Source organism: Echeneis naucrates, chromosome 12 (assembly GCF_900963305.1).
Source record: "Echeneis naucrates chromosome 12, fEcheNa1.1, whole genome shotgun sequence".
Classification (NCBI taxonomy): Eukaryota; Metazoa; Chordata; class Actinopteri; order Carangiformes; family Echeneidae; genus Echeneis; species Echeneis naucrates.
The window spans coordinates 154,944-171,642 of NC_042522.1; the positions used below are offsets into that span (position 1 = coordinate 154,944).

At 40.1% G+C, this 16,699-nt stretch overlaps 2 protein-coding genes across 5 annotated transcripts in view; one reads left to right on the top strand and one right to left on the bottom strand.

Moving 5' to 3' along the window:
* LOC115051634 (ras-specific guanine nucleotide-releasing factor RalGPS1) overlaps positions 1 to 5,334 on the top strand; it is a 72,755-nt gene extending 67,421 nt beyond the window's left edge. For 2 of the 3 annotated variants that reach the window (XM_029515140.1, XM_029515141.1), the window contains one exon: positions 235 to 5,334. In XM_029515140.1, the coding sequence (XP_029371000.1) occupies positions 235 to 264 (30 nt within the window). In that variant the 3' untranslated portion in view covers positions 265 to 5,334. The remainder of the gene's footprint in view (positions 1 to 234) is intronic. The other variant, XR_003841306.1, reaches the window with a different exon arrangement.
* Positions 5,335 to 6,532: 1,198 nt separating this feature from the next.
* On the bottom strand, positions 6,533 to 12,776 carry fbxw2 (F-box and WD repeat domain containing 2). 2 transcript variants are annotated; one of them, XM_029516025.1, is made up of 8 exons: positions 12,342 to 12,776; positions 10,914 to 11,206; positions 10,360 to 10,582; positions 10,029 to 10,223; positions 9,627 to 9,760; positions 9,458 to 9,544; positions 9,184 to 9,353; positions 6,533 to 8,396 (listed from the first exon to the last, which is right to left on the bottom strand). In XM_029516025.1, exons 2-8 carry the CDS (start codon positions 11,178 to 11,180, stop codon positions 8,108 to 8,110), a joined length of 1,365 nt encoding a protein of 454 aa, XP_029371885.1. In that variant the 5' UTR covers positions 11,181 to 11,206; positions 12,342 to 12,776; the 3' UTR covers positions 6,533 to 8,107. The 2 variants fall into 2 exon arrangements, with proteins under 2 accessions (XP_029371885.1, XP_029371886.1); XM_029516026.1 differs by lacking the exon at positions 12,342 to 12,776 and having other exon boundaries at positions 10,914 to 11,210.
* Positions 12,777 to 16,699: the final 3,923 nt, after the last annotated feature.

The following is a 16,699-nucleotide window of genomic DNA, read 5'->3' on the forward strand; positions in this document are numbered from 1 at the left end:
CTCTGACCTACTCTTTCCCACCAACAGCAGGGAACTCTAAAAAGTCTCTAAAAAGGCACTGCCCACTACATTCCCAGAGTAGTACAGTTGCAGAGCAGCCTTAACTGAGACAGTTGTGTGTGTATCAGAGAGAGAAAGAGAGAGGTAAAGGGGTATTGTTTTTCTTTTTTGTTTGTTTGCTTGTTTTTGTCTTTGAACTGGCATTACTCACCTCTTCTAGTATTCTCTCAACAGATACCAGCAAACCTCATGTCATTTGAATGAGACTTTTTCTGGGAGAGGGGGCATCATCGTGCCAAACCCATTTTTCCGGGAAATATAAACTGACCACAGTTGATTGGTATCTAGTAAGCTGGGAGAGTCAAAAAGCATCTGAAGAAGCTCATGCACCTGCCAATACTCCTGCAGTCCTCACCATGTGAAAATCCTGTCAGTGGAGGAGCTGGTGAGGTTTTCCCCCTGTTTCTTTCACTGAGCTTCCTTGTTCACTGTCATTTGTTATGCTGCTATAAACATGTGAGCAAGCACATAGTTTTTTTGGCCCATGTTGGGTTTTTGCTTGGATGAAAAGATGCATGGATGCACACATGTGGACAACAGTGTTAGCTGACGTTGAGGATGAGCTCAGGCTCACAGACCAGTATTGAATGGCCTTCAGATGGAGCTCAGGTTTTCTATATGGATAGATGGAAAAGATGAGGAAAGTTGTGGATGCCTATTTTGTGTTGTCAAACAAGGTGAAATATTTTTTTCAGCTTCTTCACATCATATCAAGGAAACAATATCAACCCAGATGCAGCTGTGGAACTATCAGAGAAGATGTGGAGCATGAAAAAGAGTCCCCATCTGAAGGCCTAAAATAATACTATGACACATTGGCACTGTTGCAGAAAGGATGGATGCCGACTCTTCATGTGCAGCCCTGTGAAAAAAATGGTGGACTGAATTTGTAGTTGTACAAAAACATTACAGAGCCACAAGTTTGGTTTGAGAGCTGAATATTGGGATAACATGAGGATGCAACCCTGGATCAGTTGAGCTGTTGACCCCTTGCTACCTCAGTGGGTAGTCCTCCTGTAAAAGGTGTTTACTGAGGTTTACAAATAGCAACAATCAATCTTTTTTACAGATCAAATCAAACACAATTTCAACAGCTCTGAACAAGGTAAAAACTATCGTCAAAACTGCAGAGAGCAGCCAGCTATCGTCCACACCAAGGTCCAGGCAATTGATCCCGCCAATCTGAAGCAATTTACAATGAAGTACCACGTTTTCAACAAACGTGTGTGATGTGTGTAAATACTGTATTTATTTGTAAAAGAGTTTATTTTTTGGCAATTGACCAACAAAGGGAAATTGTCGACCTGTTGAAGGAAGTGGCTCCTCACAGAGACTGTTGGTGGGAGACCACCCTAAAATGTAGTTCTCCTGATCTCACAATGAAGGACACTAGGAGAAGAGAAGACTCCATCAGCATTGGTACTGTTCAACAGCGTACTATAAAAGCTAAGTGTTGTGTTGAATTTAAAGGATTGTCCTTCTTTATTACAACTTGTATCATATTTGAAGTGAGGATAAGAGGGAAGTGTTGGTTTCCTGGCCTGTCAGGTTTTGTTATTTCTGTTCACATAACTGAGGAAATAATGATGACAGACATGAAGATCCAAGTTGTAATAAAGCAGAGTAATCCTTTAAGAGTAAGACTCATAAAAATGTAAATGAAGTTAAATATTACTAATACATGTCATATTATTTCTAATGTTTCCCTATTGACATTTATAAAAGCAACCATCGTGGTGGCAGTAACAGTAATGAATTCATCACATTGTTAAACATGTACAGGTTTGATATTCTTTTCTAACCCCATGCTTTGACTTTCAGAACTCCCTCATAAATTGTCCTCAACTAAAATTAGCGTTGATGAATAGATTCCCTTCTACTAGTGGTTTGATTCTCCATCTACACATGAAGTCATTGAGTGACTGTTTATTTACTACAAATTGTTTGTAATTTTCTTCACTCATTCTACTTCTGGTTTTACAAACTGGAACTGAATATTTCTACAGTCCCAGACATTTATTGGTTTCCATTCTTTTTCTGTAGCGAGGAAAATCAATCAGAAAATTTCATCTTTTAATTTCAGGCAGGCTGAATTTAGATTGTATGTTGATGGACATTTACACTAATACTGCTGGAAGTATTGGTGTTTACTGCATGTCAGTCAGTAGCCCACAGCATTGTTAACCTGCAAACATCATGTTGTATTAAAGATGTGAAACTAGAAACTGACACCATAAACTCATTAGGAAGGCACTGATTGAGCTCATTAATCAAATGAGAAGTAGGATCATTTTCCTATACACTTCAATACAATCAGTTGTTGTTGTTTTTTTTTTTTGTTTTTTTTTTTATTCCCCCCCTTTCCCAACCAGTGGAGTCGCCTCCTGATGATCCTTAGATAGGATGCATGTTTAAGACTCTTCAGAGTCTATTACCACTTCTGTCTGCTGGAGAGACCTCATGTGTCCCTGGAAAATTCTCTCTCATCCTTTCACTTCCTCATCTGCCAGTTTATAATCCCTGCAAAACTAATTCCATTTATATCTGTCTCAGCTGTCCTTTGTGTTTTTAATGGTACTAGACATATGTTGGGATGTTAACATATTAAAGATGCTGCTTAATGCTTATTAGCCTGCTTAACCTGTTACCATTTGGCTGCTCTGAAAGAACAGGCCTCGCAGTCACAGACACAGACCACATATGGGACAGACATTCGTCACTTTTCTATTTTCAGCTTTATCTGGTCATCTTGGTTTGTCCTGATGAGACTGCTTTATCACATTATTAAGTGGTGATATTGTAATGTTTAAAAAATCTTGCAGGTTACCTGCATTGGGTTACATCACAAAAGTGTCAAGTGTTTGCAAATTGAGCTTCAGAATGGAAACCAAAGATTGCCTGGAATGATCACTTATTAGGCCTGTTAATGACAGAAGCCAAGAAAAGCCATACAAATGTTTCTTATTAGAAACTTTGTCTACTCAATATAATTACTGTAGGTATTATCAGGAGAAAAACATTCAGTCAGATTTTCTCTGATAATATCTCAGTGAGTTTAGGTGACCTGACCGCACCCTCTGCCAAGTACTGATATGAACATGGGCTGGACATAAAAAGTACCTGAAACACTTGTCTAACATAACAAGTATGACCTTTCTCAGCTTCTGTAATGAAGAAAGACCAGCACATCTATAAACGTTGTATCGGTAGACTCAGCCGTGAGTTCTGTGTACTATTTATTTTATTTGATTTTTTTTATTATTATTGTGCTTGATCGGAAAATGCTTGCAGCACTGATTGAGTGTTAATCTATCTGTCTGATTCTGGGTGGAAATATCTTTGCTATCACTTCTGCTTTTGGTGAGCAGTTTGCGGGATAAAACTTGACCGTGTTTTGGGTCACAAGTGACAGTAAGTGACATTTGCCAGTGTCGACAGGTATACAGTCACAGGAGCAACACAATGGTATGTTTTTGCCCCCCTCCCCGGTCTGGTCAGATTTATTATTTTATTATTTGAATGAAATTATCTTAAAATAATAATAATAATAATCTGAGAAGTATCCTGTCTGTCTCGGTATGGAAATCTACAGTTGTTGTTCCCTAGTGAAGATCACAATGACGTGGACTGTCAATATTTTTATACCGGAGGTGGGGATGAACGATTTGTGATACAACAAGATAAAGTAATATTTTTTATACCAAAATAAGTAATAAGATGTTAAAATTTAATAATTGGGAATGTCATAATAACAAGATAATATGTTGTTATATCTTGTCATACGACAAAGAGAATGACACAATATAACAGGATAGAAATCACTGGAAGAAAATAAAATGCCTGCTAAAAGAACTATTGAACTAAAATCATTTTGAAAATGACAAGCTGGGGCCTTAACAGTGGCACTTCACCATCCAGCATCCTGCAGTAGAGCAGGCAGCTTCTGGTGTCCAGTGAGTGATGTAATGTGAATAAATCTCTTGTGCTATTGTTCCAATGAAATGTGAAGAGGGATTTCCAGTGGTCAGACTCTGGTTTGAGGCTCCCTGGGGCCTGATGCAGCAGGTACCATGATGTGAATGTGAATCAAGTGTTTCAATTTTGTAAAACGTTGCTTTGTGGAATAATAATATTAATCTAAAATGTATGTGTTGCCATTACTCACTTTTAAGTTAGCAATTAAAAATTGGCCATGAACAGGTTAAATGAATCAACACTAACTCCAAATGAAATAAAGGGGTTCACAAACAAACCTGGAGCGCCATGTGTAGTGATGTGTGTCACCAAAGACCACAAAACTGATCTTTGTGATTGTTATGAGATAAGGAAATGTACGAAGATACTGCAGAATCTTAGGTTGCTGACAATGGTTTATTAGGTTGTGTGTGTGTGAAACCAAACTGAATTATTAAACTATTGGTAGATAGAGCCTGAACTTTGCAGAGCTGAACATGATGATCATGTAAAGACTGAAAGTAGCAGAGTCTGCCATTGTTGTTGTTCGGTGTCCAGCTGGTCTGACTTCATGTCATCATTTCAGATGTGCTGTCTGCTTAGTGCAGTCTTATCATAGCAGGATGGAGGGATGTAAGGATGTTGGTATGTGAAGAACCAGAGCAGCACATTCTCCATACTGTCAAACACTTGACTTATTGGGATTAAGTGTGTGCCACCAAATTTTATGAACTAGTTGTTCTAAATGTTTTTTGTTTTTTTTGTTTGTTTTTTTTTTAATAACCAGTGCTGATGGATGCTTGAGTAAGTGATCAAAACAGCACTAAGGTTTAGCCTAACTGCAGGTAATGAATTTAAAAATGTTAATTTCCTATTTTCTGTTGCTCACTGACACTGACAAGCATCTCATCACACGTCAGCATGTGCAACGTAGCATTAGCTTAGACACTAATACTGACTCCAGCAGCATTTCACCTGTGCTTTTTTTTAAATTACTGACTATCCAAATGTTGTGTACATTCTACATGGTCACTTTCCATAAAGTATTTAAACGAGTATGAACTCTATTCCATTCACTTCTTTTGATACTTGGTCAGATTTCTGTTTTTATCCAGTTCCACTGAGGAATAAGTTGTGTTTTATGCGACATTGCATGTATTTTTGTGTACACAGTTTTTGGAGTTCTAACTGAAAAAGATAACCACTAGGTTGTGATTATCAGTCTGTGATAATTTTGCTAAGTTATTTCTTACCATGACATTGCTATATGTTGCTGTGTTTTTCAGCTTGAGACACTGAATTGGGAATAAAATTTCTGTACAGAAACTTGTTGACTTGTTGACTGATTTCCATCTGCGGTAATCTGCAAGACTTTTTGTCTGTACATTAGTATGCAAACTGTAGGCATGAAGCGACACAACCTAAAAATGATTTGATGGCTTCATTACAAAATCCAGTCTCGATTACGACACTATACCTGCATGTGGAGAGTTGGTGGAGAGTTGGCTCTCCTGTTTTTCAAATTGATGTCTCAGTAATGTTGTCAGGGGATTTTTTTTTTTTTTTTTTTTTTTTGGACTCGAAGATGAACCAATCAGAAAAGTGCTGTCAGGGGCTTCCCTCCTGTGTGTGTCTCTCTCTGTGTTCAATTCCTGATTAATCCAAGGTTACTATTAATGGTGCCTCTCTTTGAGGGTTTGCCAAGAGTCTCTTGGATTGTCACCAGGATTTCTAAATCTGCAGCTAACGTCTTAGAAACCAATTCTTTCTGAAGCATTGGCCAAAGAGGCAATACCAACATTTGACTGATTATTCAATAGGCTTTCAGCTGACTAATGGACTCAGTCAGGACTATGTTTGGCTGTGCTGTTTTTAAAATGCTGTTTACATGTGTTGTTCTAAATTGCACTGTGTTGAACATTCAGCACTTACATTTTTGTTAATTAACATTATCTGGATTAAGAAACAAAAATAAATTAACTTGTTTTTGTCTTTAGAAGTCCAAAGGGACTGTGTGTGTGTGTGTTAGAAACGACACCCTAGTGATCCTAGTGAAAGTTGTGTTGCTGGATCAACACAACTTTTAGAAATACATGAGCTTTTACTAAAGAGCCACTTGCACTGATTATAGTCCCATGTAAACAGATTCATAAGAAAACCTGAATCCATATCAGTACAGATAGCCAGTTAACATGAGCACCACCACTAACACTGTCAAGAGTCACAAGCTTAAACTAAGAATAGATGCAGATAAATTTTTTTTACAGTTAAAAAATGTAAAGGGTCACAAATTATTGAACAGCTAAAAAGAGACATTAATCACATAAGCAATGTTGAAAACAGAACTGAGGATGTGATGAAGAAGAGAAGTGTGTCAGTGACACTCCCTGCTGTGATTACCTGATGTTTTCAGCTTGTTTAACATTACCCATTCTAACGTAGTATTTTCAACTGAATAATTTCTAAATGCTGTAAAGATCAGACAGACACAAAGTGTATTTGCTACTGTGATTTATTTGAGACTGTAGCATCGAAGCAGATTGTTGGTGGGTGCAAGAGACTGAAAAGCTGTGTAGCAAAGGACTCTATGAATAACACTGTACAGTGCTTGGATGCAAGGGCAGTTACCATGAAGAAACTCATCAACTAAAACTTGAATATTCCACATCTCTCCTTCTCTCTGTCACTTTATGTACAAATCCTTAAAGTGTATGTATTTCTGTGAGAACAGACTGGTGCAGCAGTGAGGCTACAGTCCAGAAAACAGTATTTTGGTGTTTTAATTGGGTTTGAACAACCTAAACTACAAACAGTCTGTACATCTGTGGGTACAGTTATGCAGGTGACAGGTTACAGTCTGTGTACAAGACCAACTTAAATGTCATACATGAGGTTTGATGCATATCGGGATCATTGTAGTCTGCGGCCTGCCAAAGTAAAAGCAGACATCAGTCAGTCTGGTCTGCAATCTCCCTTCTGCAGACATGATTTTAAAAGTGATGCTCAGATTGAGGCAGCAGCAGGAAAACCACCTGAGCAGCTTCTCTTTTTTTACGTGTAAAATACTAATTTTGCACAGAACCCATCGCCTGTCGAGTTCCTTCTTCAGCTGTCCCATGATGCATTGAGGCCTATAGAAAAATAAACCTGATGTTTAACACAGTCAATGATTCATAAAAGCTATTTCACTGAGCAAGTCAAATCAGATAGAGAGCTATAAAATTACAGACATCTTAGACTGTTAGAGCACAGTAAATATGGAAAATTCAACATGAGTAAGATTTACAACGCAGTGACCACCTCGCTGCAGTGTTCCAGAGCTCCCCAGATCCTGCAAAATCAAACCAACTGAAAAGGCACATCACATGTCTCAAGCTGACATTTAAACCAGACATCCCTTAGTGTAATTACATGGAACCTCACAATGTACTAAATGTACTAAACCACTTTGAACAGACACTTCAGGATACATCTTCCTCTGGGATGGTCTGTAAAAACTTTGGGAAACATCTGCCTTGAAACCAGAGATGTTCTCCAATATTTACAGCGACTGAGTTTAAGGCAGCCCTGTTTTCTTCCGATCAGCTCAGTGACAGACAACGTCTCCCCCTTGTAAGAAAAGCTCAGAGGTTGGCACCCAATGACTGGACTGGATTAAAGTTTGGCTACAAATATCCTCACTGCGCAATTATAAACTGATCAAAGAGGGAATTTGTCACAAGCATTTTTGCGTCCATGTTAAATACTGTTACTTCATAGTTGTGTTTGTGTAGGATCCTTTGTTGTTGCCAACACATCTCAGGTTTTGTGTCTGTCTGTGTCTGACATCAGACGACCAGTGAGAGGTCTGAAGGTTCCTGCAAAGATCAGGATGAAGCATGTCAGTAACAGTCTCGTCATCTGTCTCAGTCTGCCTCCATGTCTAGCTGAGATTGTTTGTGTGTTTTGTGTCCAGAGGACAACTCTGAGGAATAAACATAAAAATAAAATGCTTTGGTCCATGCACACTATCTGGCCTGTTCAGGTTTATATAATCCAGAGCACGGGATGGCGCCTCAAATCCTCACAGTCTGCTTTGTGGAGTTGCCTGCATCTACCCGTTCTCCTTCCACAGTACTAGATGAATGCTATGGTCAGGCATGCTGGTGGCAAAAACCAGTCCAGAGTCGTTTCCCCCATCTAGGCCGTTGAGCCAAGAGGTCACACCGGCCAGAAAGCTGGATCCTCGTTTGGATTTCCTGTAGGCTGGGAGGGGCCAGCGGCCTGAGATGGCCTCTGTCCTCAGGTCCATCACATACAGGAAGTGGTTGTCAAAAAGGAGCGCAAACACCTCGCCGAAGCTGAGCAGACACAGGTTGGCTGAGTCCTGTGTTTTTATCACCCTGGGAACAGAAAAGCAAGCAGGATCAGGAGAATCGTTGAATACGAGTACAATTTCTGCTTCAAATTCATGTGACGAAAGAGAGGAAAACTTGCCATCATAAAATCCCTGTTCTTATTACACCTCCAGACAAGAACTACATGCTACGGGGTCAGAATAAGCAATCCGACCTGGCTGCTTTGCATCGATAGAAGTGAAAGCTAGAGTGATTCACTGGTTATATCTACCACACAGAACAGGGGGCGTGTTGCAAGTGTTAAAATACAGCATCATGCTTTGTTATCAGCTGGTACAATAACCAGCTGGGACAGGGTTAAGGTTAAATGGATCAGAGCTGAACAGACACTCACTGGTCTGAGAGCTCTGACTGTAGTGAGGATGATGCGGCCTTTTAAAGGAATATGACTAAAAATTACAGCATTTTCAGCATTTTCAAGGACTATTGATAATGAATTGAATAAATACAGTTTTCTAGTATAGAAAGGGAATTTGTAGCCAGTTGAATCTGAGGTGAAGAACTACATTAGGTTTAAACCTTTCAGTTAACAGTTTGCTTTAAGAACCGAAGGGCAATATACTGATATAATGCAGTTTCTATAAAACTGCACAAAACCAGAGCCAGGAGCTAGAATTAGTACCTGACTCTTCATTTCATCCCTGTGCGACTTTCATTTCAATTATTAGTTCTGTTAAATACTTTTGCTCAAAAAAGGTCACACACAGCAGCCACAGAAAAGTTTCATTACTTGATCACAAACAGACATAGTTTTTCACATCCAACTTTTTACCTGAGAATCTTGAAACTGGCAAAGTCCCACTGATAAACTCCGAGGTCAGAGCTGCAGACAATGTAGCGTCCGTCAAACTGCAAGCGAGGCTGCAGACTGATGCTGCGGTCCTCTGACACTGACAGAGTCTTCAGACACTTGCAGTTGATTTCTCTCCCTAAAGGCCAAACCTGCACAAGAGACAAAAGACGCGTTTGATTGATTCATCATCAGGATCTAGCAGGTTTAGCAGCTCAAATGTGAATGAAGATGAAAAAAGAAATGCCTGCATTACCTTAATCTCATATTTATCAGCACTTAAGAGGATGTAGTCACCGGGACTGTGCAGCACAGACTCTACCTCACTTTTCTGCAGTATCACCTGTGGAGGAAAGGGAATCAAACGATCCATCAAGTACGGCAAAGGTTGAACCCTGATCAGAGAAGAAATGAGTTGAGCCGACCTTGGTGACCCACTCTGTGTGCCCGGTCAGGGTGTTCAGACAAGCCCCAGCAGACAGAGCCCAGACCTTCACAGAGAAGTCTGCAGAACCGCTGACCAGCACATCCAGTTCATCGTTATAGTCCACACTGAAGACTGAGCACAAAGTGTAAATTTTAGTGAATTCATGCACCTTTCAAAATTGTGAAAACTTTGTCTCCCTTATTGGGACCCATTCTCACTACAAATTATCCAGTTTGGTCAGACCCGCAGCAAAACTTCTGACAGACCCTATTTTATTTGGCCAAGTCGGACTTTAGTTTTTGCTATGTATGTAAGTGTATATACGTTTAAATACATGTTTTACCCTAAAATATCTTTATTTAAACCCTGAACCCAAACAGAGGTTCTATTTTAAACTGACCTGCTCCTGTGTGGCCACGGAACTGTTGGATTTTAGCCCCTGTGCTCCACTCCCAGCATGCAATAGTGTTGTCGAAAGAACCTGTCACTAGCTTCTGTTCATCAAATTTCACTGTGGCGCAGGTGTGCGTCTGAATTCCATAAATGCACTGCCCAGTGCGCACATCCCATAATTTGGCAGAGAGGTCATCAGATCCTGGAAAACAAGAAGGTGTGGCTGCTTCAGAAAAAACTCCAGTCACACACAGTAACACAATGATGTAATAACGCAGTGACACACACACACACACTCTATGTATAATATGTATAATGTATAGTAAGTGCAGGCTGACCTGTGCAGAGGAGGCCATCCTTATAGTAGAGGGCGTATACTCGAGCGCTGTGGCCAATGAGAGACGACGTTTCAAAGGCCTCCTGGTCCTTCAGCTGCATCATACGCAGTTTAGCCTTCAAGTAGATCCCCTTCCAATGTGATGCATCCTGAATGGACTCATCAATCCTCCAGCCTAACTCCCGACACACCCCCTGCCACACCTCTGTGCAAGAGTTAATCACCTGCAAGAAAACAGAATCCTATCACATTGCAGCACTTCATACACTGAAGATGACCCAAGGACAGTAGTGGTGACTTTCTTTGTCAAGAGTAAACTGGCAGTTACTCAAGCTGTGCTGCCTTTATCAGACAGTGATGCTTCGTGAGAGGATGCCTGTGAAGGAGGAGAACTTCAGGTCATTGGAAATGTTTTCCTTGACTGTCTCTCCTGACACCCTTCCCCTGTATCTTGTCTTGCATAGGAGGAAACGGCTCTAGTTAGGGAAACAAGGAGACTTTGAGACTGAAACAGCCTGCAAAAACTATCAGACCAGCAGGGAGCATGATATTTACCTTATTCCACTGCTTGCAGACCAGGCAGCAGGTGAGCAGGGTCTGAGGGTCCAGCCAGCGTAGAAGGTAGAAGGCCAGCTCCAGAGGAAGAAGGCGCAGGAAGTCACGCTTGAGCAGCGTCTCCAGCCCATTAGACAGATGACGGAGCTGGACAGCACCACTTAAAGATATGAGGTGGTCCAGAGACTGGTTTCGCTGCTGGTCATTTAGAGTAAGGAAAGTGGCAGAGACTGACTCCAGCCACCCCTGAAAGGCTGCCTTCTCCATGGGCACATGAGAGCAACCTGCAACACCTGCATGAACAATAGAAGATCTTTACTTCATCTGATCCATTTTAAATAATATATGAATACAGTACTAATTATACTAAGTTTCTTTACTCAACAAAATCTTTCCTTGTAAATGAATACCATTTAGAAGCAGGCTGCCTATTGACCCTGTTTCTGATACACTTAACGCTTTGGTATTGAAATTTGGCCTCCACTGATAACATATTTGTCATTCCTTAATACTATCTGACCAATTCAATCAGCCAACACAAACTTTGTTTGATAACCAGCTCTTTTAAATATCAAACTTGATGAAAAATGTCTTCACATTTGTTCAATTACAGTAATTTTTTTAAAGTTACCATTTATTAATTACAGATCTGAATAACATGAACATAGCAAAGCAGAGTGATTTTCAAAAATGATGAACTGTAAATATATTTAGATGTAAATGATGTTAGAATATAGGTAACATTAATAGGATACATTACAAAATGTCTCTACTACTTCAGTAGGGACCTTGTAACGGCGAATCATTAAATAGTTCAGGCAGCAGTTTACACAAAGAACGACACAAAACCAAAAAAACACAAGACACAAGTGGTGGATTGCCTGTTAACAGAGATGATATCCACAAATATAATGAAATGATTATCCTACGTATGATATGTTTAGTTGGCCAATAACAGATAGAGGGCTTTACAGATCTGACATGTCATGCTTGACTGGGGCAAACTGCTGTCACTACTGTGCTGTGCAGTTAGAGATGATGTAGTAGTAGTAGTTATCATCCAGTATTATCGGGCTGATACGTCCATATGTTAGTGAGACGGTATCAGTGAGCTGAAGGGGCAGCTTCAGCAGACCACCCAGCTTTACCAAGCTACAGACACAACACTGGCCTCTGAATACATCTGCTTTCAGTTACAGCATTTAGATAGAACAAACTCACAATGGCAGATCATTACACCTGCTTCTGCATCTATGTCTGAGTTAGCTAGCTGGCTAGTCAGCAACTTTTGCAGCTAACGATAGCTAAGTAACACTACTACAATTTAATAGCAAGTTAGCCATGAATGGTAACATCTTCAAAAAACGAAAGGAGTGTGTTAATGAATAAAAAGACCTTTAAAAATGTAAACCCAGAATTTCCACCAACCAGAGAGTTGCAGGTCGTTCCTTTATCGCCACTTTCCTGGGCTGAGTCAGTTCACATATCGAAGTTAGCTGTAACAAGCTAACTTGTCAGCGAGCAAGTTGAAAGGATGGTCCAAGTAACCTAGCCTCCTAGCTAACGTTAGCTGACCACCATGATGAGAGGACCCGACTCTGTTAGCTAAAAATCACACAATGTCTCTGCTGGAGCACATTTCTGTTAATTTCCGAATAGGAGAATATTTGGGCTAAGTCGTGGGTGATAGCGATAGCAGGTTTTGACAGCTTGAAAACCAAAAGATAATGGAAACGCTGCCTCATGTGGGCCAGTTTGTCCCTCCACTCTGTCTTACCGGAGGCGGCGGAGGAGTGTTTGCTAACGCTGCCCCGGAAACAACATGCAGCGACTGAGCATATTCTGGGAGGAAAGTTGGCCATCGAGCCGCCTAAAAACTCACATTAATTCATTATTTTTTTCTAGTATTTTCTTTCTCCCCACATGACTTAAAATGCCTTTGAGACAAAACTGCGGACACATAGACAACTCTCCCCGCAGGTAGCTTCCGGTGTCACGTACAATGTGGGCCGGTGTGAGACCAGACCGGGCTGGCTGTTCGGGGTGTCTGACGGTGGTTCCGGACTGTCAGGCGCTCAGAGGTGAGTCCGTGTGAAGAGACTTCAGACACCGTGTCCCCGACAGGAACCTGGACTGATGGGACAGTGTCCTGTCATGTTGGAGACACGGGACAGGAACCTCGACTGATGGGACAGTGTCCCGTCATGTTGGAGACACGGGACAGGACACTGTCCCATCATCAGGGATAAACAGTCCGCTGGTCCGGGTCATCTTACTGAAATGAGGCCGGATCGCCAGAAGAGGGCAAATGCGAGTAAACAACACGTAACCTAATCATAGAATAAAAACAGGACAAATGGTAGACTTTGGGACAATTTCATGTATTGACACGCATGCTGCTTAAAAATGTGTCTTAAAAATGTCCGTGCCGAAAGCTGCCATGGCATGTTTAAAATCACTGGGAAAAAAAGAAATACGTAAAACCATATAACATTTCTACATAAATTCCATATGTGGACATACATTTTCAAAAACAAAATATAGATCATATCAATGTTCTAAATTTACAAATTTGGCTTTAGTATGTAGAGAATTTTTTAAATTGTTCATCCAAACAATGGATTTGCTATAGTAAATTTCACATTTTCCTGTTTTTATATCCATCTCTCAGGGCATGTAGCATGCAGAGGCTTGGGTTGGGTCTTTTGTTTCCCAAAGAATTTACTTTCTGAGCCTGTTTCCAAATCTAATCCCTAATTCAGGAATTTGAGTGAGGAGGGTAACATCCCTGGCACCCTCCTAGCATCTCTGTGCCAAATCATGGAACTACAACCTGGCAAAGCCTTTTCAATGATTTTCTCCTTCCCAGTGGGCATCAATTGGCATTTGTTTGGAAGTCATTCGATTAACTTTACAATAGATGATTGCTAGGTCTCTGTTTAACTCTGAGATTAACAGGAACCCCTGTGCCAACAGTCAGATTGACCTGCTCCAGACCTCTGGGCTAAAATGTAAATCCAAAAATGTTTCCAATGGAATGTGTACATGCAGCATCAGTGGATAATGAGCAGCTCAACACTATATTGTGATACAAGGTCTTAAGATCAGGAAGTAAGTTTGGGTCCTCAAAAAATTTCAAAAAATCGTAATCCAGTTTTGCCTACACCTGAGTAAATTAATTAAATGCTAGGTGGTTTCCAGTTGTTCTGGTTCAAGAACTAGAAAAAACTGTTTTTATTCTTAAAATGCAAGGTTACTGATAAATAAGTGGAGTTTCAAAAGGTTCATTAGTTTTAAGATATGCTTATAGTCACCATGATTCATGATAATAATTAAAGACATGAGGAAAAGGAAAAAAAAAACCTTCACATACAAATATACACACAAAAAAAGTATTGTTCCATACGATAAACATACATAGCACCAGCAGTCAATAAAGTCAAAGGATTATGTTAATAAGAAGAAAAAACAAGAAGTGCATATAGTTGTTAGACATAGCTTGACAAGTACAACAAAAATGGTTGCCACTTCTTGTCAAATGCTGCCTTATTGTATCGAATCCTTTCCATGTACAAAAGACAGGTGACTTCTGAAAGCGAGGCCTTGTAAGAAGGCACTGCATCACTTCTCCAGTGGGTTAAAATTATCCTTTTAGCAACAGCCATACTATAGTGTATTGTTTCACAATGGATCTTCATAAGTGCAGAAAGGTGTCAAGAGCCACCTAAAATTGCAATGTGAAGATCTGGGGGTATACATCAGTTGTAAATATGAGAGAAACATTTAAAAATATCAGACCAGAATTGGTTTAATTTGGGACAGAACCAAAAGAGATGGCCCAAGGTTCCTTCAGCTGATTTGCAATTCGGACAGGACTGGGAAACTAAGGGGTAAAAGGAGTGCAATTTAGTGAAGGAGTAATTCAATCTTTGGATTATCTTAAATTGAATGAGTTGGTGTCTTGAATTAATTGAGCATCTGTGAATATCCCTGAGATGGGTTTCCCAGTCCTGATCACTTATTGTTGGAGACAGATCTCTCTCCCATGCCTCCTTTAGGTGTTGTGAAGGGGCCGGCGTAAGAGAACAAATCGTGAAATAAGTTTCTTAGAGTTGGGGGGACAATTCATGAGACCATATAGTTCGATGGGGGGTGGGAGAGATTGAATGAAGATTGATTGAAGATTGAATGCTTTTGTGGATAAAGAAAGAAGAAAAAAAGAGAAAAAAGGAGGGAAAAAAGAATTTAAAAAAAGCAAGCATAAAAAAAGCATAATAGATTTAAAGATGGTTCTATATATTTGGTGGGAAGTAGGAAAGAACTTGCATCAGCTAAAAATTACTAATAAATTGTTGTGTCTATTTGCCTCAAGTCATAAGTCAAGTCTGAGTTGCGTGTGGCACAGAGCTTCATGTCCTGATCAACTCACTGCGACAAACAGGAAGCTTTTTTGTTATGCTGACAAAGACAAAAAAAAAGAGCTGTACTAAGGAGATCATGGTCTCAAGATGCAAAGAACATTGTCCTTCAGATGGGTGACTAACTGATGGTAATAATGTCGTTTTTATTACTCACTTTTGTTTACCACTCCACCTTTATCTAGTCCAGATTAGCAAGGAACTTGCCAAGCACAGAAGAGAAGACCTGCTGTCTAGTCCCATATATCATTCTGTATTTTAGCACATCTTGCATTTCTTTTTCATTGTGTGGGGATACTAGGAGAGCATTAAGTCTGCAGTTCAGCTGTGAGTTGGTTTTTTATTCATTATGGAGTTACAGCATATGAGGACAAATAACTGGAAGTTGCTCAGTGATAAAACTGATAAAGTGATTGAAGTGAAGTGAAGTGTTGTGCATGGCTGTGTGTTGTCTGAACTTCTCTCCATACAGTGTGCACAGTGCACAGACATGAACACAAAATTCATCCATCCATATGAAATGCACACTGGACACTGCAGGACACACTCTCTCTCTCTCTCTCTCTCTCTCTCTCTCTCTCTCTCTCTCTCTCTCTCTCTCTCTCTCTCTCTCTCTCTCTCTATCCGACCGGGTGAGGCAGATAGCTGCCCCCCCTGAGCCTGGTTCTGCCCGAGGTTTCTGCCTCTTAAAGGAAGTTTTTCCTTGCCACTATTAGTCCTTGCTCATGGAGGGATATGTTTTAGTCTCTTTATATAATTCAATAAAGAGTTTTGTCTAGACCTGTTCTATATGTAAAGTGCCTCGATGTAACTTTGTTATGATTAGACTAGTGGCTAGAATGCCACCTGCTGAAGACTCAATATGAGCACAAACAGGTGTTTGTTTAATTAATTCTGCATAAGATCTAATTGTCAGCCTTAAAATTACCTTTTTCCCGTGGCAACAAACCTCCCTCTGTGCTACTGTGCTGCTGCTTCTGATTGAATGTTTATCACATTAATTATAAATGGTTGTTTTTGATTTTCACTGGGGTCAAAAAGTCTAAATTCACCACTGGATAGAGCTGCATCAATAAACACAGTGAGTTATTCAATCACGTTTCTAAAAAAAAAAAAATAGCCCCATCATATAGCTCAAGAATCATGAATCAGTTTTACACTTATTTATCTTGTCCTGTTTTATCTTCACAGTGATGCTGATCTGCAGTTTTTAACCCCAGCAGGTTTAGCTGTTCTCTGAAGTTTAATTCACATTATTCACACAAATGTGCCCATATCCACAATATCCCGGTCATGTGGGAGTTACTGTAGGTGACACAAAGTTCATGGGTGCAGATCTGTCCAGTCAGGCACTGTTGGCGTTCAGGG

Coding starts and splice junctions, on each gene's coding strand:
- fbxw2 (XM_029516025.1), bottom strand. CDS start 11,180: ATGGAGAAGGCAGCCTTTCAGGGGTGGCTGGAGTCAGTCTCTGCCACT. Junction 10,583..10,913: donor TCTGCAAGCAGTGGAATAAG/GTAAATATCATG, acceptor GTTTTCTTGCAG/GTGATTAACTCTTGCACAGA. Junction 10,224..10,359: donor GGATGGCCTCCTCTGCACAG/GTCAGCCTGCAC, acceptor CTTGTTTTCCAG/GATCTGATGACCTCTCTGCC.